Source organism: Nicotiana sylvestris, chromosome 1, assembly GCF_000393655.2.
Source record: "Nicotiana sylvestris chromosome 1, ASM39365v2, whole genome shotgun sequence".
Classification (NCBI taxonomy): Eukaryota; Viridiplantae; Streptophyta; class Magnoliopsida; order Solanales; family Solanaceae; genus Nicotiana; species Nicotiana sylvestris.
This window is the reverse complement of record NC_091057.1, coordinates 44,754,645-44,779,651: the sequence shown is the minus strand read 5'-3', so window position 1 is coordinate 44,779,651 and position 25,007 is coordinate 44,754,645. Positions and strand designations below refer to the sequence as shown.

The following is a 25,007-nucleotide window of genomic DNA, read 5'->3' as shown; positions in this document are numbered from 1 at the left end:
AATATGATAAGAGCCGTAAGGAATTCACTTCTATAGTGGTAGATATTCGATCAAATTTTAGGAGAGTTTGTATTTGGAATCGGCTTCTAGTTGTAGTTCGTGCTCAAAAGAAATATTCGTTGATCAGTTCTTGTTGCCCGATGCGCTATCTTGTTGTTCGATGTGTTTGAATACGAGTAATTGAAAAATGAAACGTTTAGATTATATTTGATTTTCCAGATTAGATTCATTTGTCTTTGGTTTATTGACATGTGATCCATTCACATCTGTTGATTTCTTCTTGATGAGTAATATGTACTTTGCTTGAAAGTTGATTGACGGCCGGTGGAATTTAGAGTTTAAATTTAAGCGCCGTGAATTCTATTTCGGTCATTCTTTAAGTTCAACTTGGTTTTATTTTGCAGTCGTGAAATTTTCTGATCAAGTGGTTTAAAGCTCTCAAAATAGAATACCTAGCTTGACATCTCTTTTCCTTAATCGTGTTTTAAATGTTTCTTTTCTCATAATGATTAGTTGAAGAAATCCCCTGTTCCTTCAACTACATGTTAATCCTAGGTCGTATGTTCTGAAAGAATATTTCCGTTGTTAAATTCCAACAAATGCATTATTCTTTCATGACTAATAATCTAGCGCAGTAATTATGTGAGTAAGAATTCGGCTTCTTTGCGGTTAATCTACTGAATTGGTATGTCAAATCTTTTTGATCTGCGACAAGATTTTCCATGTTTTAAGCTTTAATTAAATGGAATTAAAATTATTTAGTGTGTGATGGGGTACTTTGTTCATTTGAAAACTGATTTGTTGTTGTTTGTTTCTGAAGTCGATAGCTTCATTTTGTCTTATTTTTCGTACTGTCGCCTCCTTTGAATTATGTTTGTTTTATTTGCTTGGTTGTCTATTTTACACGTTATGTGTGAATGATTGGATTGAAATATTTCTGATGACTAAGTCGAGCCGCGGGGGTGGGGAAAAGCCAAAGTCCATTAGTAATTAATTTATTTTCATGCTTTAGGTATATAGCTTGGTATAATAAAAATGAAAGGTTAGAAACAAAACATGAGTACGAATTGAATTGTTCTTTTATTTAGTTCTTTTCTTTATTGATCATATTATTCGTTAGGAGCATGTTTAGGCCGACCGCATATCACAACCCGGATTTTCCACCCTTAGGAGTCGTGACGGCGCCTACTAGTGAAAGCTAGACAAGCCAACCTTTTGAATTATTTACCTTTTTCCCATTTTTAATCCTTTAACAATTTGGAACCAACATTATATAAACAGTGAAAATTTAAAAGCGGAAGACTGAAACGTAATATATTAATAAAGGTGCCAATATCAATCCATACATAAACTACCCAAGACTGGTGTCACAATTTCACAGACTATCTAGGAGTACTACAAATAAAGGTCCGAAAGAATTATTACAACATTGTCTCTGAAATACATGAAATAAATAGAATAAAAGGATAGAAGGAGACGCCAAGGCCTTCGGACGCCGGCAGGACTACCGCGGATCTCTGGATGGATTGAAGGCAGCAACCCCAAAGCTAAGGTCAAAAAGCTGCTACACGGGGATATGCACACAGCGCAAAGTATAGTATTAGCACAACCGACCACATGTGCTGGTAAGTACCTAGCTTAACCTCGGCGAAGTAGTGACGAGGTTAGGACTAGACTACCAAATAAACCTGTGCAATTAAATCATATACAGCAGAAAATAAAAGCAGGAATGTATAGTTAAGAATGGGAGGGGGAAACATGCTATGGGAAAAACATCAAATGATAACAGAAGGATAGCAGGTAAATATAAGAAGCACCATAACTCAATTATCAACAGGAATCAGAAATCAAACAAGTGCACGGCATCACCCTTTGTGCTTTTACTCTTGTCCTCACCATAAAAATTAATATAATCGGCACAGAATTGTACATCGTGCGGCACGGCATCACCTTTTGTGCTTTTACACTCTTCCTCACAAAATTATACACGACATCACCCTTTGTGCATTAACACTCTTCCTCACCCAAACAACAATCACAAGCAATAAGGGGCAAGGAAATAAATAAAATCACAATGAAATCCCGACAAGGGAACAATAGTACAACAATCAAATTCCGGCAAGGGAACAATGTCGAAGGCATCAACATCCCGGTAAGGGAGATATCATTAAAAGCAATAACATCCCGGCAAGGAAGACAATATAATAACCCTCTTCTCTTTTTCACATTTGCTTCACAACTTGAGCCAATGCTCTATAAGGTTCAATTACCAATTATACTTCCACAACTCATTTTACAACTTGAGCCAACACTCTTCAATATTCAAATACCAATAGTACTTCCCCAAGCTTTGCTCGACAATAAAATCATCACATAAGGCATGAACAATACAAACGAAGTCACATTAATCATAGTATAAGACTCACGAGGATGCTTGACACCAACGTATAGATACTCGTCACCATACCTATACGTCGTACTCAACAAATAACACATAGCAAATAGGACACAACTCCTAATCCCTCAAGCTAAGGTTAGACCAAACACTTACCTCGATGCCACGAACACAATTCAAGTCTCAACTATCGCTTTACCTCTTGATTCTACCACCAATTCGCTTGTATCTAGCCACAAGTTACTTAATTATATCAATAAATGCTAAATGAATCAATTCTAATGCATGAAAATAAGTTTTTCAATGTTTTCCCCCAAAAGTCAAAAATCGATCCGGACCCACATGGTCAAAACCCAAGGTTCGAACCAAAACCCGATTACCCATTCCCCCATGAACCCAAATATATAATTTGTTTTGAAATCTGACCTCAAATCGAGGTCCAAATCCCCAAAATTTGAAAAACCTAGGTTCTACCTAAAACACCCAATTTCTCCCATGAAAGCCCTTGATTTTGAGTTGAAATCATGCGAAAAGATGTTAAAAATTGAAGAAATCGAGTTAGAAATGACTTACAATTGATTTGGAGAAGAACTTTTCTTTGCAAAATCGCCCAAGAGAGTTTATATTTTGAAAGGGTTTGAAAAATGAAAGATTTTCGGCTAAGTCATGAATTTGCAGGTCGTAGATGTCGCAATTGCGAACCCTTTAGAACCTGGTAATCTCGCATTTGCGATCACTGTTCGCAATTGCGAACTCGCATTTGTGATCACTGTTCGCAATTGCGAACTCGCATTGCGATGGGAGAGTCGCATTTGCGACAATGGGGATTTCTGGGCCTTTTCGCATTTGCGAAGAAATGATCCTATTTGCGATCAGGCCTTCTCTCGCATTTGCGATGGTTTATTCACATTTGCGATCTCGTATTTGCGATGCGAAGCCTGCAGACCTGCAACATACCAGTAATTCCTAAGTGCAAATTTCACTCCAAGGCCTATCCAAAATACACCCGAGCCCTCGGGGCTCCAAACCAAACATGCACACTAACCTAAAAATATCATACAGACTTGCTCATGTAATCAAATCACCAAAATAACATCAACAACTATGAATTTAGCATCAAAATCAAGGAAAATCTCAAGAACTTTTAAAGTTTCAAATTTTACAACTAAAGTTTCGAATCACGTCATATGACCTCCGTTTCTTACTAAATTTTACAGGCTCGACTTAAATCACATATAAGGCCTGTACTGGGCTCCGGAACCAAAATACGGGCCCGATACATCAAATTTCAAATACATTTCATTTCCAATAACTTATATATATATTCCAGAAAACAATTTTCTTTAAAATTTTATTTCTCGGGCTTGGGACCTCGGAATTCGATTCCGGACATCCGCCCAAGTCCCATATTTTCCTATGGACCCTCCGGGACCATCAAATCACGAGTTCGGCTTCGTTTACCCAAAATATTGATCGAAGTCAACTTAAATTTATTTTAAAGGCAAAATTTATCATTTTTCACAGATTTTCACGTAATAGCTTTTTGGATACATGCCTGGACTGCGCACGCAAATCGAGGTGAGACAGAAAGAGGTTTTTAAGGCCTTGGAACATAGAATTTATTTCTAAAACAAGTGATGATCTTTTGGGTCATCACATTCTCCACCTCTAAAACAACCGTTCGTCCTCGAACGGACATAAGAAGGAAGTACCTGAGTCGGAGAAAAAATGGGGATAACGGTTCCGCATATCGGACTCAGACTCCAAGGTCGATGCCTCAATAGGCTGACCGCTCCACTGAACACGAACAGAAGGGAAACTCTTCGATCTCAACTGACGAACCTGTCGGTCTAGAATAGCTACCGGCTCTTCCTCATAGGACAAGTCCTTGTCCAACTGGATAGTGCTGAAATCTAACACGTGGGATGGATCGACGTGATACTTTCGAAGCATGGACACATGAAACACTGGATGCACAGCTGATAAGCTCGGCGGCAATGCAAGTCTTTAAGCCACCTCTCCCACTCGATCAAGAATCTCAAATGGGCCAATAAACCTAGGGCTAAGCTTGCCCCTCTTCCCAAATCTCATCACGCCCTTCATAGGCGAAACCCGAAGTAACACCCGCTCGCCGACCATGAATGCCAAATCACGAACCTTACGGTTAGCATAACTCTTTTGCCTGGATTGAGCTGTACGAAGCCTATCCTGAATGATCCTGACCTTGTCCAAGGCATCGTGTACTAGATCTGTACCTAACAACCGAGCCTCTCCTGGCTCAAACCATCCGACCGACGACCGATATCGCCTACCATATAAAGCCTCATGAGGAGCCATCTGGATTCTCGACTGGTAGCTGTTGTTGTAGGCAAACTCTTCTAAAGGCAAAAACTGATCCCACGAGCCTCCAAAGTCAATGACCCAAGCTCGGAGCATATCCTCCAAAATCTGAATAGTCCGCTCGGACTGCCCGTCCGTCTGAGGATGAAATGCTATGCTCAACTCAACCCGTGGCCCAACTCCCACTAAACTGCTCTCTAGAAATGCGAGGTAAAGTGCATACCTTGGTCCGAAATGATAGACACTGGCACACCATGAAGACGAACAATCTCCCGGATATAGATCTCAGCTAACCTCTTGGAAGAATAGGAACTGCTACCAGAATGAAATGTGCTAACTTGGTCAGCCTATAAACAATAACCCACACTACGTCGAACTTCCTCTGAGTCCGTGGGAGTCCAATAACAAAGTCCATAGTGATACGCTCCCACTTCCACTCAGGAATCTCAATCTTGTGGAACAAACCACCAGGTCTCTGATGCTCGTACTTAACCTGCTGACAATTCAAACACCGAGCCACATATGCAATAATATCCTTCTTCATTCTCCTCCACCAATAATGCTACCGCAAATCCTGATACATCTTAGCGGTGCCCGGATGAATAGAGTACCAGGAACTATGGGCCTCCTCTAAAATCAACTCTCGAAGCCCATCTACATTAGGCATACAACTCTACCCTGCAGCCTCAAAACTCTATCATCTCCCAATGTTACATGCGTGGCACCACCATGTTGCACCGTGTCCCTAAGGACACATAAATGAGGATCATCATACTGCCGATCTTGGATACGCTCCAATAAAGAAGAACGGGCGACTGTGCAAGTTAATACACGGATGGGCTCAGAAATATCCAACCTCACAAACTGATTGGCCAAAGCCTGAACATCCAAAGCAAGCGGTCTCAAACCAACCGGAATATATGCTAAACTGCCCATACTGGCTGACTTCCTACTCAAAGTATCGGCTACCACATTGGCCTTTCCCGGATGATATAAGATGGTGATATCATAGTCTTTCAACAGATCCAACCACCTTCTTTGCCTTAAATTTAGCTCCTTCTGCTTGAACAAGTACTGCAGACTCTTGTGATCCGTAAACACCTCACATGGCACGCCATATAGATAATGCCTCCAAATCTTCAGTGCGTGAACAATGCCTGCTAACTCCAAATCATGAACCAGATAGTTCTTCTCATGAATCTTCAACTGATGCGAAGCATAAGCAATGACCTTGCCATCCTGCATCAACACTGCACCTAGTCCAATACAAGATGCATCACAATAAACTGTATATGGCCCTAAACCTGTGGGCAGAACCAACACCAGCACCGTAGTCAAAGCTGTCTTGAGCTTCTGAAAGCTCGCCTCACATTCGTCCGACCACCTGAACTGGGCACCCTTCTGGGTCAACCTAGTCATCGGGGCTGCAATAGATGAAACCCCCTCCACAAACCGACGATAATAGCCTGCCAGACCCAAGAAACTCCGGATATCTATAGCTGATGCTGGTCTAGGCTAGTTCTTGACTGCCTCTATCTTCTTCGGATCCACCTGAATACCCTTTGCTGATACAACATGACCCAAGAATGAAACTGAACTCAACCAGAACTCACACTTCGAAAACTTAGCATACAACTGACTGTCTCTCAAAGTCTGAAGAACCACTCTCAAATGCTGCTCATGCTCCTCCCGGCTGCCGGAATAGATCAAAATATCATCAATGAAGACTATCACGAACAAATCCAAGTAAGGCCTGAACACTCGGTTCATCAAAGCCATAAAAGTTGCTGGGGCATTTGTCAACCCAAATGGCATCACCAAGAACTCATAATGCCTGTACCGAGTGCGGAAAGCTGTCTTAGGGACATCGGATGCCCTAATCCTTAATTGATGGTAGCCAGATCTCAAGTCAATCTTCAAAAATATCTTGGCACCCTGAAGCTGATCAAACAAATCATCAATCCTCGATAATGGATACTTATTCTTGATTGTAACCTTGTTCAACTGCCAGTAATCTATACATATCCTCATCGATCCGTCATTCTTCTTAACAAACAACACCGACGCACCCCAAGGCGAGACACTGGGTCTAATGAAGCCTTTTTCAAGTAAGTCTTACAACTGCTCTTTCAACTCTTTCAACTCAGGCGGGGCCATACGATACGGCGGGATAGAAATGGGTTGGGTGCCCGGAGCCAAATCAATGCAAAAGTCAATATCCCTGTCGGGTGGCACACCCGGCAGGTCTAAAGGAAATACCTCAGGAAACTCACGAACAACAGGCATGGAATCCATAGAAGGAACCTCAGCACTAGAATCACGAACATATGCTAAATAGGCCAAACACCCTTTCTCGACCATACGCCGAGCCTTCACATATGAGATAACACTACGGGTAGAATGACTAGGAGTCCCTCTCCACTCTAAATGAGGTAAACCCGGCAAGGCTAAGGTCACAGTCTTGGCATGTCAGTCCAATATAGCGTGGTAAGGTGATAACCAGTCCATCCCCAATATGACATCAAAATCAACCATGTCCAAAAGTAACAAATCTACACGAGTCTCAAGACCCCCAATCACAACTACATGAACGATGGACACGATCTACCACAATAGAATCACCCACCGGTGTAGACACATATATAGGAGCACTCAAAGAATCACTAGGCATGACTAGATATGGTGCAAAATAAGATGACACATAGGAGTACGTAGATCTTGGATCAAATAGAACTGAAGCATCTCTACTACAAACCAGAACAGTACCTGTGATAACTGCATCGGAAGCCTCAGCCTCAGGCCTAGCTGGAAGAGCATAATATCGGGGCTGGGGCCCACCACTCTGAACTACATCTCTAGGATGGCCTACTGCTGGCTGGCCTCCACCTCTAGTGGCCTAACCTCCACCTCTAATACCTCTACCTCCACCTCTAGCACCTCTACCTCCGCCTCTAGCTGGATGAACAAGCTATGGAACACTCGGTGCCTGAACCATGGCATGGGAACCCTGATGCTGAGAGCTGCTCGATGCTCGAGGGCAAAATCTAGCAATGTGCCCCATATCGCCACAAGTATAACAAGCCCTCGGCTATTAAGACTACTGGCCCTGACGACCTGAATGACCACCCCGAGAACTCTAGAGTGGTGGTGCACTGATAGGAGCTAGTGGTGCACTGTATGACTGTTGATCAGAATACTGTATATGAGAACTACGACTACCTGAAGCACCGTGAGAAACTTGAAATGCCGACTGAAAAAGCCTAAGAGGATGGCCTCTACCATATGAATCCCTACCGCCAGATGAGGCGCCACTGAATCTGCCTGAATGACGAGGCCTCTTGTCAGACCCCTGACCACCTCCCTGCGATAGAACCATCTCAACTCTCTTAGCCACATTGGCCGCCTCCTGAAAAGAAATCTCACTCCCCGCCTCCTTAGCCATTTGAAGTCGAATAGGCTGAATGAGTCCCTCAATGAACCTCATCACTCTCTCTCTCTCTCAGTGGGAAGTATAAGTAGAGCATGACGGGCCAAATAAATAAATCTGGTCTTGTATTGAGTAACAGTAATAGAACCCTGCTGAAGACGCTCAAACTATCTCCGATAGATCTCTCTCTGAGTGACAGGAAGAAACTTCTCCAAAAACAACTGAGAAAACTGATCCCAAGTCAAAGCTGGTGACCCAAGTGGTCTGGCCAAACAATAATCCCTCCACCAAGTCTTGGCGGATCCAGATAAGTGAAAAGTAGCAAAGTTGACCCCATTCGTCTCCACTATCCCTATGTTCCTGAGAACCTCATGACAGCTGTCTAAATAATCATAGGGATCCTCAGAAGATGCACCGCTGAAAGTGGTAGGGAAGGGCTTGGTAAACCTGTCCAATCTCCACAAGGCATCGGCAGACATAGATGCTCCCTCACCGGGCTGAGCTACCACACCGGCTGAATTGCTCCAAATGGCTGAGCTGCTGGAGTCTGAAACTGGGGAGCCATCTTCTTCGGAGTGCGAGTAGCAGGAGTCTGGGCTCCTCTTTCAGCCTGATAGATGGTTGGTAATGCGGGAAACAAGCCTGCCCGGGTGACACTCTCCATAAGGCCCACTAGATGGACCAGAGCATCCTGGAGTACTAGGGTAGAAATGAACCCCTCTGGGACCTGACTGGGCACACCGGAACTGCCTAGGCCGGAACCTCATCATCAAACTCAACCTGAGGCTCCGCCACTGGTGCTGCTGCTCTGGGATGAGCTCTGCCCCTGCCTCGGCCTCTAACACGGCCTTGGCCTCGCCCTCTGCCCCTCGTGAGAGCTGCTGCTGGGGGCTCGGGCTGCTGATCAGTGGATGAGAAAGCGCGTGTTCTCGCCATCTGCGAAAGAACAGAGTAGAAATTCAATAAGCATTGAGAAACCAAACCGCATGACAGGAAAGAATAGATGTGAAGTTTTTCCTAACTTTGTAGCCTCTAGGGATAAATACAGATGTCTCCGTACCGATCCCTTAGACTCTACTAAGCTTGTCTGTGAATTGTGAGACTTAAGTAACCTAGAGCTCTAATACCAACTTGTCACGACCCGGATTTCCCATCCTCGGGAGTCGTGATGGCGCCTACTAGTGAAAGCTAGGCAAGCCGACCTTTTGAATTATTTACCTTTTTCCCATTTTTAATCATTTAACAATTTGGAGCCAACATTATATAAACAGCGGAAATTTAAAAGCGGAAGACTGAAACGTAATATATTAATAAAGGTGCCAATATCAATCCATACATAAACTACCCAAGACTGGTGTCACAATTTCACAAACTGTCTAAGAGTACTACAAATAATGGTCAGAAAGAATTATTACAAACAATGTCTTGAAATACATGAAAGAAACAGAATAAAAGGATAGAAGCAGGCGCCAAGTCCTGCAGACGCCGACAGGACTACCTCGGATCTCCGAATGGACTGAAGGCAGCAACCCCAAAGCTAAGGTCCAAAAGTTGCTGCACCGGGATCTACACACAGTGCATAGTGTAGTATCAGCACATCCGACCATATGTATTGGTAAGTACCTAGCCTAACCTCGGCGAAGTAGTGACGAGACTAGGACCAGACTACCAAATAAACCTATGCCGATAAATCATATACAACAGAAAATAAAAGCAGGAATGTATAGTTAAGAATGGGATGGGGAAACATGCTACGGGAAAAACATCAAATGATAATAGAAGGATAGCATGTAAATATAAGGAGCACCATAACTCAATTATCAACAAGAATCAGAAATCAAACAAGTGCACGGCATCACCCGTCGTGCTTTTACTCTCGTCCTTACCATAAAAATCAATATAATCGGCACGGAATTGTACATCGTGCGGCACAACATCACCTTTCGTGCTTTTACACTCTTCCTCACAAAATTATACATGACATCACCCTTTATGCTTTAACACCCTTCCTCACCCAAACAACAATCACAAGCAATAAGGGGCAAGGAAATAAATAAAATCACAATGAAATCCCGGCAAGGGAACAATAGTACAACAATCAAATTCCGGCAAGGGAACAATGTCGAAGGCATCAACATCCCGGTAAGGGAGATATCATTAAAACCAATAACATCCCGGCAAGGAAGACAATATAATAACCCTCTTCTCTTTTTCACATTTGCTTCACAACTTGAGCCAATGCTCTATAAGGTTCAATTACCAATTATACTTCCACAACTCATTTTACAACTTGAGCCAACACTCTTCAATATTCAAATACCAATAGTACTTCCCCAAGCTTTGCTCAACAATAAAATCATCACATAAGGCATGAACAATACAAACGGAGTCACATTAATCATAGTATAAGACTCACGGGGATGCTTGACACCAACGTATAGATACTCGTCACCATGTCTATACGTCGTACTCAACAAATAACACATAGCAAATAGGACACAACTCCTAATCCCTCAAGCTAAGGTTAGACCAAACACTTACCTCGATGCCACGAACACAATTCAAGTCTCAACTATCGCTTTACCTCTTGATTCCACTACCAATTCGCTTGTATCTAGCCACAAGTTACTTAATTATATCAATAAATGCTAAATGAGTCAATTCTAATGCATGAAAATAAGTTTTTCAATGTTTTTCCCAAAAAGTCAAAAATCGATCCCGGGCCCACATGGTCAAAACCCAAGTTCGAACCAAAACCCGATTACCCATTCCCCCACGAATGCAAATATATAATTTGTTTTGAAATCGGACCTCAAATCGAGGTCCAAATCCCCAAAATTTGAAAAACCTAGGTTCTACCCAAAACACTTAATTTTCCCATGAAAACCCTTGATTTTGAGTTGAAATCATGCGAAAAGATGTTAAAGATTGAAGAAATCGAGTTAGAAATGACTTACAATTGATTTGGAGAAGAACTTTTCTTTGGAAAATCGCCCAAGAAAGTTTATGTTTTGAAAGGGTTTGAAAAATGAAAGATTTTCGGCTAAGTCATGAATTTGCAGGTCGCAGATGTCGCATTTGCGATCACTATTCGCAATTGCGAACTTGCATTTGCGATGGGAGAGTCGCATTTACGACAATGGGGATTTCTGGGCCTCTTCGCATTTGCGAAGAAATGATCGCATTTGCGATCAGGCTTGCCCAGGCCTTCTCTCGCATTTGCTATGCGAAGCCTGCAGACCTGCAACATACCAACAATTCCTAAGTGCAAAATTCACTCTGTGGCCTATGCAAAACTCACCCGAGCCCTCGGGGCTCCAAACCAAATATGCACACTAACCTAAAAACATCATACGAACTTGCTCGTGCAATCAAATCACCAAAATAACATCAACAACTATGAATTTAGCATCAAATTCAAGGAAAATCTCAAGAACTTTCAAAGTTTCAAATTTTACAACTAAAGTTCCGAATCACGCCATATGACCTTTGTTTCTTACCAAATTTTACAGGCTCGACTTAAATCATATATAAGACCTGTACCGGGCTCCGGAACCAAAATACGAGCCCGATACCATCAAATTCCAAACACATTTCATTTCCAAAAACTTACATATATTCCAGAAAATAATTTTCTTTAAAAATTCATTTCTCGGGCTTGGGACCTCGAAATTCGATTTCGGGTATACGCCCAAGTCCCATATTTTCCTACGGACCCTCCGGGACTGTCAAATCACGGGTCCGGGTGCGTTTACCCAAAATGTTGACCAAAGTCGACTTAAATTCATTTTAAAGGCAAAGTTTATCATTTTTCACAGATTTTCACATAATGGCTTTTCGGATACGCGTCCGGACTCATGCAAATCGAGATGAGGTAGAAAGAGGTTTTTAAGGCCTCAGAACACAGAATTTATTTCTAAAACAAGTGATGACCTTTTGTGTCATCACACCGCACTTGGGTAGGCAATATTATGACGTTTTGTTAACTTTGAGGTGAGAGGTTTCCCCCTTTAGTTAAATTCATCCGGGGAATGCCCCATAAAATCTGTAAATATTTTTATCAGGGGAATGCCCCGAAGTGAATGTAAAAGAAGACCGTGGTATCATCATTGGAGTCGTAATATAGGATAGTTACATTTATTTATTTTCGTTTATGTAGGGACGACCTCGAGCCTCTTTGTGTTTATTTTTCTTTTATGTGTGTTTTTACCTCAACTTGAATATTTTAAAAGCCAACTAGATCGGGTATGCAACCGTACTAGTTACGGGACTTGGGGAGTGCCTAACACCTTCTCCCCGAGTCAAATGAACCCCCTTACCCGAATCTCTAGTGCAAACTTAGTTTTAGAGTTCAAAGTGTTTTAAATGGAAAAATCATTTTTAAAAAAAATGGTGACCTGGCACACCGAAACAAGGTGACGACTCTAAATAAATCCTTTTAAACACAATTTTTTGTCACTTTCGAATTTGAAAACCCTTTTTGAACTTCAATTTTTTTTTTTATTTAATAGGGTTAAGTGAGGTAAAAAAAAAGGGGTGTGACATCAACAAGACTTAAGATAGTGATTTCTAACTTGCCAGCGTCAAAACTATATATAATGGATAATTTTAATTCGATTTATATTAATTAATTAAAAAGTACTTCTAGGAAGAGTGCATATGCATAAGTAGGGTGAGGGTTCAAATTTTAGTACTCGATCACAAGTGAGGGCAGGGTGAATATTTTATAAAGAATTGACAATAAATAAATAAATAAATAATTAGTAGTAGAAATATCAATCGTTCTATTCAGTTGGTTATGTTATATCCTACTATTTTCATTTTTAACAATTCTGATTTCGATCATTCTTTTCTTGGCCTCCCACAGGGTCATTGGGCCTATAAGCCCAATAAGTAAGCCCATTAGGGTAACGCTCACATTAGGGTTTCTCATCTGCTTAAATCGTGGCTTTGTGTCACTTCTTCACACTTTGCCCCTTGAAGAGCTCTCCCTTCATCTCAGGTATGATACTTATCGTTTCTTTTCTCATGTTAGTTCTACAAGATTCGTGGGTCTGTTCATCAGTTTAACTTCTGTAAATTCTCTCATAGAAATGGTCAAAAAGAAAAGAAAAAAAGAAGAAGGGTTGAACGTGTTTCGTTTTGGGTAACAGAATTCTTGCCTTTTTGGATATAGACAACTCTAATTCTTATGGGTTTAGAAAAATGTGTTCTTGTTAATCGCTATGACTTTTTTATGTGACAAATGTGATTTAAGTTATTGAAGCTGAATACTGTAATTTTGTAGAACAGTAATTGAGGATTTTTCTGTTTTAACCTGAAAGATTCTATTTTGTTGTGAAATTTTTTGTTCATGCTAATGTCAACGGCTATTTTATTTTATGAATGTGCATTTTTGTAGAAGCTGAATCATGTAGAATAGAAAAAAAGTGTTTGATATTAGATTTGTCAAAACCAGAAAGGTATTAAACTTGTTTAATGCTGATTTGGTTTTGTGGGTTAAAAAAGGTTGTTAAAGCTTGATCGGAGTATTCAGAAACACTAGCCAAGATGCAGAACGAAGAGGGACAAAACGTTGATCTTTACATCCCCAGGAAATGGTATGCCCTAATTCTTTGCTTTTATTTTGGTTTCACATTGATTTTACTTAGTGTTTGTATGTCTGAATGTTGTAATAATAGCTAACATGTGCCCTCAATTGCAGCTCTGCTACCAACAGGGTGATCACTTCAAAGGATCATGCCTCTGTTCAACTTAATGTTGGCCATTTGGATGATAAGGGCTTGTATATCCCTGGCAGTTTCACCACTTTTGCTCTCTGTGGTTTCATCCGTGCTCAGGTACTCTTTCCTTTGATAGTACCTGTTTAACGTTTGCGGGTGAAATTGATGGCGCTGTCTGTTTTCCCATGACATCTTAGAGGTTTTAGTTTTAATAATTCATTTGATGAACTTGTACAATAGGGATATTGCGTAGATTGTTAATTTTTGGAGGTTTGATGTTAATCTATACCTTATAAGTGATACCATCTGGGCGTATCATCTATAAATATTTTGAGCTACCTAGAAAAGGTCAAATGCAGTTTCCATGCAAATTAATATGGGGGGAGTTGGGTAGAGTCACCATGTGCAAAAGTAGTCTAGTGTAGATTGGTTTATCACTTCTATTTCTGTTATCGATCTGCCAAGAAATAGATGTGAGAGCCATACCAAAAGTGTAATGCTGAAGCTAGTTTCATTAACAGAAATATAAAATTTTGTAACCTTTTAGTAGCTTACAGAAGTTAAAATGCCCAAAGCAGAGTAAGAACCTCAACTATATGCCTGAGACGAAGCCTAAAGATTTAGAATACTCAATTAAACTTCAGAAAATCAAGAATAACACATCTTTCTGCTGTTTTCTCTATGTGATGGAGGTATTATTATGTGCCGGGGGAGTTTTGGTTCATATCCAGAAAGCTTGGGATGTTCAATTTTAACCAGTCTTTTCTGCATCCAAGTTCATTTTTAGTATTTGAATAGGCCATTTAGCTTCCCTTTGTGTTTTGGCGTTGCTGATAGTTTAAGTTTAAACAAGTTCAATTTTGTTCTTTTCATCTTCGTAGGGTGATGCTGACAGCGCACTGGATCGCCTCTGGCAGAAGAAGAAAGTTGAAGCGAGACAACAGTAGAAAGATAGATTTGCAATTTGAGATTATTATCTTATGATGGAGGATTTATGATAACTATTTGAATTTCATCTGAGTTTGACACTGTTTTCCCTGCTACGTATGGGATAGCTTATCTTTGGATATTTCACTTGGCTTCATGGTTTTGATCTCCTTTTCTGTTAAGTTTTAAAATGACTTGTTATATTCCTGTGCTTGTGTTGCTGAATCTTATTTCCCAACTGCGGAGAGGGGTGAGTGTTAATGTTAGTTCAAGATCTAATGTGAGAATAAACTATTCATTAGAGTAGTATGTCCCATCAAGTTGCTTCCTTTATCCCATAGTACTGCTATTATGAGGCATGGAAGCTGAATCCGGAGTTTATGATTTTCTGTTCGCTTATTGTTTTAATAGAATAGAGTTTACTCTACAAATATGTCTTGAGCTTTATTTACAGGTTTTGCTATTCTTTTTGCTAATCTTCAATGAAAAGGGATTATATAATTATAGAAACATATGCAAGGGACTGTAAGATCAAGTTTCTTCTGCTCTAACTATAGACTGTGGAGAATGCCAAAATGAGACCTCATCTAATACTCAATGTTATCTCCAAGTTTTTCCAAGAAGTCGATTAGTCTTGTGTGGAGTATGTACAAAGCAAAACGCTAAGTGAACTTTTGAAACAGCAAAAAAGATGTTCCTCTCCCTGTAATGTTCTAAATAGGATAGCACTGGATCATGCTTCTGGCTAATGTTAGTGTATGCCCTGAAGATTAATCTAAAGGAAATAGTAAATAGGAAAAAGACAACATTATAATCAAAGAAATACCGTTTTTTCTCCTTTCTGGTCAGTCATCACAGACACATTCAAGCATATGTTGTAATTGCTACAGGTGTGTTGGTTCAATATGTTTACTCTAGCTTTTGGGTACTTCACAGAGAAGTACACCACATTATAATCTTGGACACCACATTTTCACCGGACAAGATGGAGGTCAACCTGAAGTGATAATGGTCTCTTTACCCACCCTGATATACTCCATTACCTTAGTTTTTGTTGGAAAACGACCCGAAAATATTCTTAACATGGTGTGATATTGTCTGCTTTGGGTTACGCTCCCACGATTTCCGCAAAGGACCTCACACCATTAAAAGTATTCAACTCCTTACAAGTAGCTTCCTTTTTCTTTTCTACTTTCCAGTGGGACAATTGGATAATACCAAGAGGGTAAGACTTTTTTTCAGTCGCCTTCTTTATTTGTTTCAGATTTCTCAAATCCATGCAAAGAGGGGAATGATTAAAATTTTTTCCACAAGGGGGACATAATGTTAAACCTTCATACTCGCATAGTTCATTGCATAAGGATATAGTAGTTCGCTGTGGCATAATGCCACAAGCACCAAGTAGTAGCACTAGATAACTGTAAGCAAAGATTTCGTAAAGTCAGCAGATTGATATGAAAAGGATATTGGGGTTCACTGTGGCAGATGCCTTAAGCAGTAGCACTAGAAAACAGTTAGGATATTGTGTTTCCTTGTTGCCTTGTGTATTATGTATCATCAAGAATGCATTTGATGCAGGATTGAAGTTCATCTTTCGATTAAAAGAAAGCTAAAATTGGTGTGTTGATATATCTGTGTACATTTTAATATACCTTGTACAGTGAATTTTGACGAGATCATGTTCATATAAACCCATTAACATGTTTCAACAAGAAGAAACTATAATGAACATTACAAGCAAAGGATGTGGTGGGCGATGGGTGAGATCCTTTTACTCTTAACTAGAGGTCTCATGTTGGGGCATGGAAATGGAAAACCTATCGGTATAAAGCATTTTACTCTCCTTTGCTAGCAACCTGACACGAATTCAGATTAGTCGGGCTAGTGGGCTACAGGTACTGGATGGTTAAACCGATAAAAACAGAACTATATTGAACATCACATAGAGCTGTGTGGCATCTGAGCCATTGCAGCTGCAAGATTTTGGTGTGCTTTTAGGCATGGAAAGCCCATAATAGAATGGGTAGGGGTAGGCTATATAGATCATCCGCATCCATTCTGGTCTATTCATATCTAATATTCAGATGATACATAATAGTTAGTTTTACATTGATGCTTAACCTGCCGCAATTCTCCTCCTTTTTATGGTTTAGGAACGGGTTATGCTTTCACGTGGACAGTTAATAAACCATGAAAAAATGCCTAAATTAATATAAGCCTCAAGAGTAGTTGTTAAGCTCTTACCAGATAGATGGACCTAAAAAAACAAGAATCTCTATTATGAGGCATTTGATGATTCGCTGTTTGTGCTTACTCAATAAGTTGCATGTTGCAGAAGACTTGTGTGGATGGAAAAATAATTGCCTATAAGATGCCAATAAGAGTACTGATGAGATTTGATTTCTGTATAAAAGGTTATGCTTTACCACGTTGAATATGAGCATCGAGAAATTCTGATATCTGGGACATGGAACAAAAATGGAAATAGAGAATCTCATCACATTTAACATCAGTATGCCAATAGAGGCAAGCGCAGGGTTCTCTCGCTCTACTTTACTGGTTCCGTGCCTCTAATGCAAAGAACAGTTGTTAGAAAATAATTCTGTGGTTCGTACTGTTACTAAAGGAGAAGAAAGGATTCCAGCTCAATACCTTAGATATGGAACAAAAGAATAAGGAGTAAGATAACAGACATGAAAGCAGTGTCTATTGTCCATCCCCTTACTTTCCATTGAAAAGAATGTGATGTTACTGGTTAAAAAGCACTGCTGTGACTTATAGCCAATATAACTATCCCCTGTAGTGGTGGCCCTCATATCTTGCAACCCAAGTGGGATAATTTCTTTCTTTGATGTTTTAAAACTGTACAAGAAAGTTAAGATTTGATCCATCCTTTTAGCTCTTTCATGTGGAAAATCCTTTTCTTGGTCCGCAGGAATAGACCTTTCGAAGGTGAAATTGTTACATAGTTCCAGTCCTTCCGGTTCGCTATTCCTTGAGCTGAGGGTCTGTCGGAAACAACCTTTCAACCTTTATAAGGTAGAGAAACAAACTCTATCAGAAATAACCTCCGCACCTTATATAAGGTCTACGTACACACTGCCTTCTAAACTACCTCCGTACCTTATATAAGGTCTGCGTACACACTACCTTACGTACCGGTGTAAGGTACGGAGACCTTAATCTTAATTTGCTTTCTGAACTAGTTTTAACAAGTTTGTAGTAGATCTTTCGCGATTAAAGCTTATGCTAACTATCTTTTTAACGTCATTTGAAGCGAGTTTTTATTCAGCCAGTTGGTTACTTAAAGACTATTTTCCTCTTTTCCCTCTATGAGTTTGTATGGCAAGGAAAATACCTGGTCCCATATCAGGTAGTATGCTCTGCTAACTAAAGAATATTGAAAAAGGAATAGTAATAGTATTCTTATATGAATAAGATGAATTATTCTGTGTCCCCATATTGTTCTCTGAAGATGCTTGGATACAAGTTTCTAAAAGCAGCATTAGATGCCATCAACACTAAACAGTTAGGCTCAAAGAGTGAAAAAATGAATTAGATGACAATGCTGCAGGAAGGGGAATCATTTCTGTTTGACCCCCATCCACAAGATGCTCACCACACTACTTTTTATATACTAAAATGGAAAGTTTGCCTAGATTAGTGGGTTGACTCACATGTTAAATGTTCTAAAGACAAGTTAATAAGCCAAGGAATATTAAATGGATAAATATTCTTAATATGCTTAGGAGTGGAGAATAGGAGTCTTGTCGTAACTGGTAAAGTTGCTTCCATGTGACCAGGAGGTCATGAGTTTGAGCCGTGGAAACAGCCTCTTGCAATACAGGGTAAGACTTCGTACAACCGACCCCTGTGGTACGGACTTCCCCGGACTCCGCACATAGTGGGAGCTTAGTGCACCAGGCTGCCCTTATGCTTAGGAGTGGAGATACAAAGGTTGATCCCTTAGCTCATTGGTATCGATGAATTTGTTAATCCCGAAACTAATTCACAATGAGTTTGTTATGCTGGAAAGGATCAGTCAAAAGGAAGGAAATAGTGTAGTCTTTCAAACAAAGAAAAGGAGAAAATGATAGAGTATATGATGTTAAATAAAATGTCAACTTTTTAGGTAGATTAAAAGCATTGATGTGATTGCAGGAATTAATCCCTTCTCTGTATACACTTTTCACTCCACTAAAGTTTATGTGAAACTTTAAATGTCTATCTCAGCTTCAGGTTTAAAAACACATGATAATTCAAAGAAGAGGCAGTTCAGGAGAAGTAAGTTAAAGGGTCCATTGAAAGGGAAAAGGCTCAGATGAAGAGCTATGTGGAATGGTACCCTATTTTTATTATGTTGGCAATTGATTTTGCTTTTGCCATTAGTAATATACTTCTCAAGAAGATTATATTGGATGGAATGAACCATTTGGTCTTCATTACTTATCGACAGTCCATTTCGACCATATTTTTAGCCCCAATTGCCTTCTTTCTGGAAAGGTATGAAGATTGTCTCCCAGTTCTTGGAAAAATTTCCATCTCAGATATATGAAAACCTTTGTCTCCTTTGAAAATGCAACTTTTTAATTTCTTCTTGCAGGAATACTAGACCAAAACTCACCCCTCAAATCTTGTGTAACCTTTTCTTGAGTGCTATTGTTGGGTAAGTCTGAACGATCTCTATAGTGTTCACTATATTCTTCTAAGTTTAATGGCTCTTTTGCATGGCTATGTTTTCTTGCTAAACATTTTTGACCATATGTTACATCTTTTGTTGTAGGGCATCTCTTACGCAATACTTATTCCTTCTTGGAATAGAATACACATCTGCAACTTTCTCATGTGCTTTTGTCAACATGGTTCCTGTGATCACATTCCTTATGGCGTTACCTTTTGGGTCCGAAAGCTCAGTTTGCTTATGTCAATGAAAAAATAGCTTTAGACTGTCCTATTTTCTTATTCTACCGATAATGGTTTAACTCCATTATGCATGAATGTGATGCAGGTTAGAGACTATCAACATCAAACACGGAAGTGGAATAGCCAAATTGATTGGTACATTAATATGCGTTGGAGGTGCCTTCATACTGACTTTTTACAAAGGCATCCCTTTGATTCATTTTTCAGACCTACAATATGTATCTCCATCCTCGGATGCTGCTATTAGTTCCTCGAAAATAAAGGAAAGATGGATTCTTGGTTCTCTGGCGTTGTTTGCTGGGACGTTTTTGTGGTCATCGTGGTTCCTTCTTCAATCCTTTATTGGAAATCGATATCCATGCAAGTACTCTAGCACTGTTATCATGACCTTCTTTAGTGCCATACAATCGGCTATCTTAACTTTGTCTATCGATAGAAGACTATCCATGTGGATTCCAAGGGAAAAGATCGATATGTTGACTATCATCTATGCTGTAAGTACTCTCTATGCTGGTTTTTTTCTTCCTAAGTAGGAGTAGCAGATATAGATATTTTCCTGTCCCTCACGTGGAAATTATTTCTCTCTTTATCGCTCATTGTATTTTCCTTTTTGCAAAGTTCTGATGCACCACAGATCGAGTTAGTACTGTATGTGCTTGAAATACTAAGAATTTAAAGAGAACTTTCACGGATTCGTTAGACATCCTGAATGTTTGTGACAATCAACGTCGATTTGGGAATATGACAAGTACAGATAAAAGAAAAGCCAAGTCTGCTATGAACCAAATAATGTCCTTTCCTTTAGTTTGTTAAAGGAACATACGAGACAAAAAGTAGTAAACGCCCTTCTGTGTTGTTTAATTTAACGACGAACATAATCATGGAGAGGCCTCTAAACACAAGATGGAAACTTAATTATCTCATTATTATTTAAGTTTAAAACTTCCTAAGTTAACAAAAGTATACTTTTCCAGGGATTAATAGGTTCAGGAATGTGCTATGTGGGAATGTCATGGTGTGTGAAGAAGAGGGGTCCAGTCTTCACTGCAGCATTCAGTCCTCTTGTCCAAATTATGGCAGCCATGTTCGACGTTCCCATTCTACACGAACAACTACATCTTGGAAGGTGATTTCAACAGTTTAAAAACTTCTAAATTCTTTTTTAACCATTTTCCAAATATTCACCTTAGCACTGACTAACTAATTTCCTTCATAAACGATCATGATCAGTGTAATTGGATCAGCTATTGTAATTGCCGGTCTATACTTTCTGCTTTGGGGCAAGAACAGAGAAATGCAAAAAGTTGTCCATGAAACTGAAGAGAAAAACGACAAGGAGCTAACCTTTAAAGATTTAGAAACCAATTCTGAATCCAGGATCCCTTAATGTCAACTTTGTCAACTTTCTCTAGAAGTATTTCAATATGTATTCCATATGAACCGAGGTTTCTTTGTTAACCTTAGATTTTGTAATAAAAAACTGCACCTTTACCATTAAAATTTTTGTTCTTCAAGGAATGAGTGCAAGAATCAATTAGGAAAGAGCCTGCCAAAACTTTCAATTGCAAGAATAAAGTGTGTATCCAAAGAAGGGAAGCTTTGGTGTAACTGGTAAAGTTGCTGCCATGTGACCAGGAGATCACAGGTTCTAGCCGTGGAAACAACCTCTTGCTGCAATGCAGGGTAAGACTGCATACAGTAAGCCCTTATGGTCCAGCCCTTTCCCAGACCCCATGCATAGCGGGAGCTTAGTGCACCGGGCCGCCCGTTTCTTTTTAAGTATGTACCCAAAATGGCTTGAGATAACTTTATTGTGCTACCAAAGGAAAATGAGAAGTAGCACAGCAGAAAGATCTGAAAAAATGTTATGATTATTTAAAGTAACACAAATGTAACATTTGCCTTTCTGATATATCATAAGCATATTGAACCTCAAACAAGCATCACTTACTATAGGTTTTAAGCCGAATGGTAAACACAGTAAACTTCAGACAAGACAAGTTGAAAAGAGAAGGAAATACAAAGAACTAAAAAAACAAGACTCAACTAAGCTCTGGTACTTTATTCATATAGAGTAAAGGTCTGAATTTTTTAGCAGTTTCTTGACCATTGAGCTTATCTTGATTATTGTACAAGCCTATTCTGAGTGTTGAGAATGGGGGTAATGTTTGGAGCTTCCCCTTTCCTTCTTTTTTCCATGTCCTTTTGGTGTTGGGGTTTCTTGATCCACATAATCAGAGATGTCCAAATGAACACCAGGGTCATTAGTACAATAGCTACCACCCAACATGATTGAATTGTTGATGGACTGGAAATTGCTATTCACATATGTTTTTAAAGCCTCTTTCTCCCCTGGTGAAACGCCGTCGAGGCCAGGTTTCTCATCCATCTCACCGCGCATGCTGGCTCCAACATTGGTTCCAGCTAGAGTGATGATTCTTGTGCCATGATCATCTTCATCATCGCCTTGAAGATTCTGACCCGAGTCTCCTGATGCTGCCTTGTGCACGCGTTGGAGGCTGGTCAGTCGTTTCGTTAGAGTAGAGATCATGTCCTTGATATCATTATCTGCTTGCTTTTGCTTCTCCCTGTCAACAAAATTAGAGTCAGCCATGATCAAGAAGGGAAAATATATAAGAATTTTGTATATAATGGATACAATATGAAGTTTGGCTTGGTTTTAAAGAGGAGGAAAACACAGTTGTGTTTGATTAAAGTTGAGGGACAGAACTAAAATTCTTTCCCTACTTAGCAATGCAAGAATTTCATTCAAATATTCTCAAAATGGAAAAATCAAGAAAAGCATTGCTTGTTGAAGGGTTTTATCATCTTCTTCATGATTACATTTTATTGTCTTGTGTCTTTCAAGTTTTTCTTTAAGCTTAAATAGATGCAAGGCAAAGTTAAAAAGACGAAAAAAGGCTATCTAATTTGATTCTGATTGCCCTTCAGCATGATTCATAGGAATGTACAGTTGCTTTTGAGTGATTTTATTTTTTATTTTTAAGGTAAGGGGGTCACGAATCGGGTTAATTTCACTTATGGTCATTCAACTATCTTTTAATTTCACTAAAGTCACTTAACTATTTTTTGTCACTTAAAAGTAACTAAACTTTATCATTGTCACTTAAAAGTTATTTTGCCTCAAACCCTTACCATAAATATAACCTGGCATAAAATTTAATGAAAAAAAATCCAAAATTAAATGCCACGTAAGCTTAAATGGACCATACCCACTTTAGATCTATTTCTCTCTTAATGTGATTCGACCCATAACCCAAATGGATTTCAATAGGGGGGAAAACGCACATCCCTAATATAATTAGGTCTTGTGATTTTTTTATGGGGTTTTTATCGTACAGATAAAATCTTTCTTTTGTCTAAACAATTGCAATAGGTTGTCTGTAATTGTATGTTCATTGTGAAAATAGACTCTTATTAGCCTTATTATTCTTGTATGCTTATGATACATTAATATGTTATACAATCTTTCTTTTGCCTAAACAATTACAATAGATTTTGTGTAATTGTATGTTCATTGTGAAAATACTCTTATTAGCCTTATTATTCTTGTATGCTTATGATACATTAATATGTTATGTGAGATGGATACAATACTATTTTAACTTCACTAGAAAATTATAAATATGTTATGTGAGTTAGATACAGTAGTATTTTTACTTCAGTAGAGTTATAAAGCGAATCGGATGGGGCACACAAACAAGATAATTTTTTTAGTATAGAATAATTATAAATGGGCATTATGTAACAAAAAAGGCAAGAATTTTGTAGTATAAGATAATCATTTTAAACTAATGTGAAATTTAATATTAGAGTTATAAAACGACTCTGATGGGGCATACACACACAAGATAATTTTTTAGTATAGAATAATTATGAATGGCATTATGTAACAGAAAATGCAAAAATTTTGTAGTATAGGATAATCATTTTAAACTAATATGGAATTTAATATCTTTTTTATCGAAACCATTTGGGTTATGGGTCAAATCACATTAAGGAAGAAATAGATTTAAAGTGGGTATGGTCTATTTAAGCTTATGTGTCATTTATTTTTGAATTTTTCATTAAATTTTATGGCATGTCATATTTATGGTAGGGGTTTTAGTCAAAATGACTTTTAAGTGACAATGATAAAGTTTAGTTATTTTTAAATGACACAAAATAGTTGAGTGATTTTAGTGAAATTAAAAGATAGTTGAATAACCATCAGTGAAATTAATCCTCACGAATCGAGAAGAGAAATGTCAACAATAAATAAATAAATTTATCTAGTTGAGACATTCTTGATTGATTGCATTTTTTCCGGTTGAGGCATTCTTCGTTGTTGTTGGCACCTGGCTTTCTATACTTAGTTTCGTTCCGTTTAATGACTTGAATTTTAGCTTGTAAGTAAAGAAAAAAGAAACTTTTATAATTAGAATTAGATAATTGGAACTCAAAACCCCTTCCAATCTAGTCCACACAAAAGGAGTCATAGTCCAATTTTTTTACTCCTGTTAGATTTAGATTTGGATTCTTGTTGCCACCCCTAATTAGAGGCCCAATATTGACTAGCTCATTATGCATGCCTCGGGGTGTCAAACCGGTGGTTCAAGTCGGATATGGGCGGGTCAAAAATGGATAATTATCCGACCTAAACCCGTGTTTGAGACGGATAAAAAATAGGTTATCCGATAGATAATATGAGATATCCATATTATCCATGGCTTCTTGAATGTGATCACTTATGGGAGAATTCCTAGTCTCCCAAACATGAAAAATTCCCAATTTGAAGTTTTACAAATGTAAAAGTTAAATACATTAGTTATCCATTTGGTTAATCACTTTCTAAGTGGATAATATAGTTCATATCCATATTCGACCCGCTTTTAAAAAATTTATTATCCAACCCATTTTTAATGAATAATATGGGTGGATAACTATTTTTTAAACCATTTTGCCACCTCAGCATGCCCTTTCAAGAAAAGCTCTAAGTGGTATGTTAATAAACTGTTTATCAACTGTTTATCAACAACTCATTCAAATTATGGGATCAGAGTCGCAATCGCAGAGTGTAGAGTGATTTATTAGGTGAAATGACAAAAAGAGAATGACTTTTCTTTTAAAAAAAAAGAAAAAAAAAGTAACTTTGTAGGTGACATGAACACATGGTAAAAAAAAAAATTAGTGACTTTTGTATTACAAAATAAAGAAAAGTGACTTTCTTGCACAATTTTTATTACTTAAGTGATCTTTTGATAAATCTAAC

The 25,007-nt window shown here is 38.8% G+C and overlaps 3 protein-coding genes across 3 annotated transcripts; 2 read left to right on the top strand and 1 right to left on the bottom strand.

Moving 5' to 3' along the window:
- Window positions 1-13,029: 13,029 nt before the first annotated feature.
- Window positions 13,030-15,019, top strand: LOC104233607 (small ribosomal subunit protein eS21-like). The gene is made up of 4 exons (XM_009787034.2): window positions 13,030-13,164; window positions 13,671-13,762; window positions 13,867-14,002; window positions 14,767-15,019. The coding sequence occupies exons 2-4, from the start codon at window positions 13,713-13,715 to the stop codon at window positions 14,830-14,832; spliced, it is 252 nt and encodes an 83-aa protein (XP_009785336.1). The 5' UTR covers window positions 13,030-13,164; window positions 13,671-13,712; the 3' UTR covers window positions 14,833-15,019.
- Window positions 15,020-18,886: 3,867 nt separating this feature from the next.
- On the top strand, window positions 18,887-22,383 carry LOC104233616 (WAT1-related protein At3g30340-like). The gene is made up of 6 exons (XM_009787044.2): window positions 18,887-19,315; window positions 19,416-19,478; window positions 19,596-19,712; window positions 19,821-20,229; window positions 20,710-20,861; window positions 20,966-22,383. Exons 1-6 carry the CDS (start codon window positions 19,134-19,136, stop codon window positions 21,120-21,122), a joined length of 1,080 nt encoding a protein of 359 aa, XP_009785346.1. The 5' UTR covers window positions 18,887-19,133; the 3' UTR covers window positions 21,123-22,383.
- On the bottom strand, window positions 21,873-22,349 carry LOC104233626 (uncharacterized). Its single transcript, XM_009787053.2, has one exon. It carries the CDS (start codon window positions 22,347-22,349, stop codon window positions 21,873-21,875), a length of 477 nt encoding a protein of 158 aa, XP_009785355.1.
- Window positions 22,384-25,007: the final 2,624 nt, after the last annotated feature.

Bases quoted from the DNA above. Each gene is read 5' to 3' on its own strand.
- LOC104233607 (XM_009787034.2), top strand. From the start codon at position 13,713: ATGCAGAACGAAGAGGGACAAAACGTTGATCTTTACATCCCCAGGAAA. The intron at 13,763-13,866 runs GTATGCCCTAAT...CCTCAATTGCAG, and splicing joins CTTTACATCCCCAGGAAATG to CTCTGCTACCAACAGGGTGA. The intron at 14,003-14,766 runs GTACTCTTTCCT...TCATCTTCGTAG, and splicing joins GTGGTTTCATCCGTGCTCAG to GGTGATGCTGACAGCGCACT.
- LOC104233616 (XM_009787044.2), top strand. From the start codon at position 19,134: ATGAAGAGCTATGTGGAATGGTACCCTATTTTTATTATGTTGGCAATT. The intron at 20,230-20,709 runs GTAAGTACTCTC...ATACTTTTCCAG, and splicing joins TGTTGACTATCATCTATGCT to GGATTAATAGGTTCAGGAAT. The intron at 20,862-20,965 runs GTGATTTCAACA...GATCATGATCAG, and splicing joins GAACAACTACATCTTGGAAG to TGTAATTGGATCAGCTATTG.
- LOC104233626 (XM_009787053.2), bottom strand. From the start codon at position 22,349: ATGGCTGACTCTAATTTTGTTGACAGGGAGAAGCAAAAGCAAGCAGAT.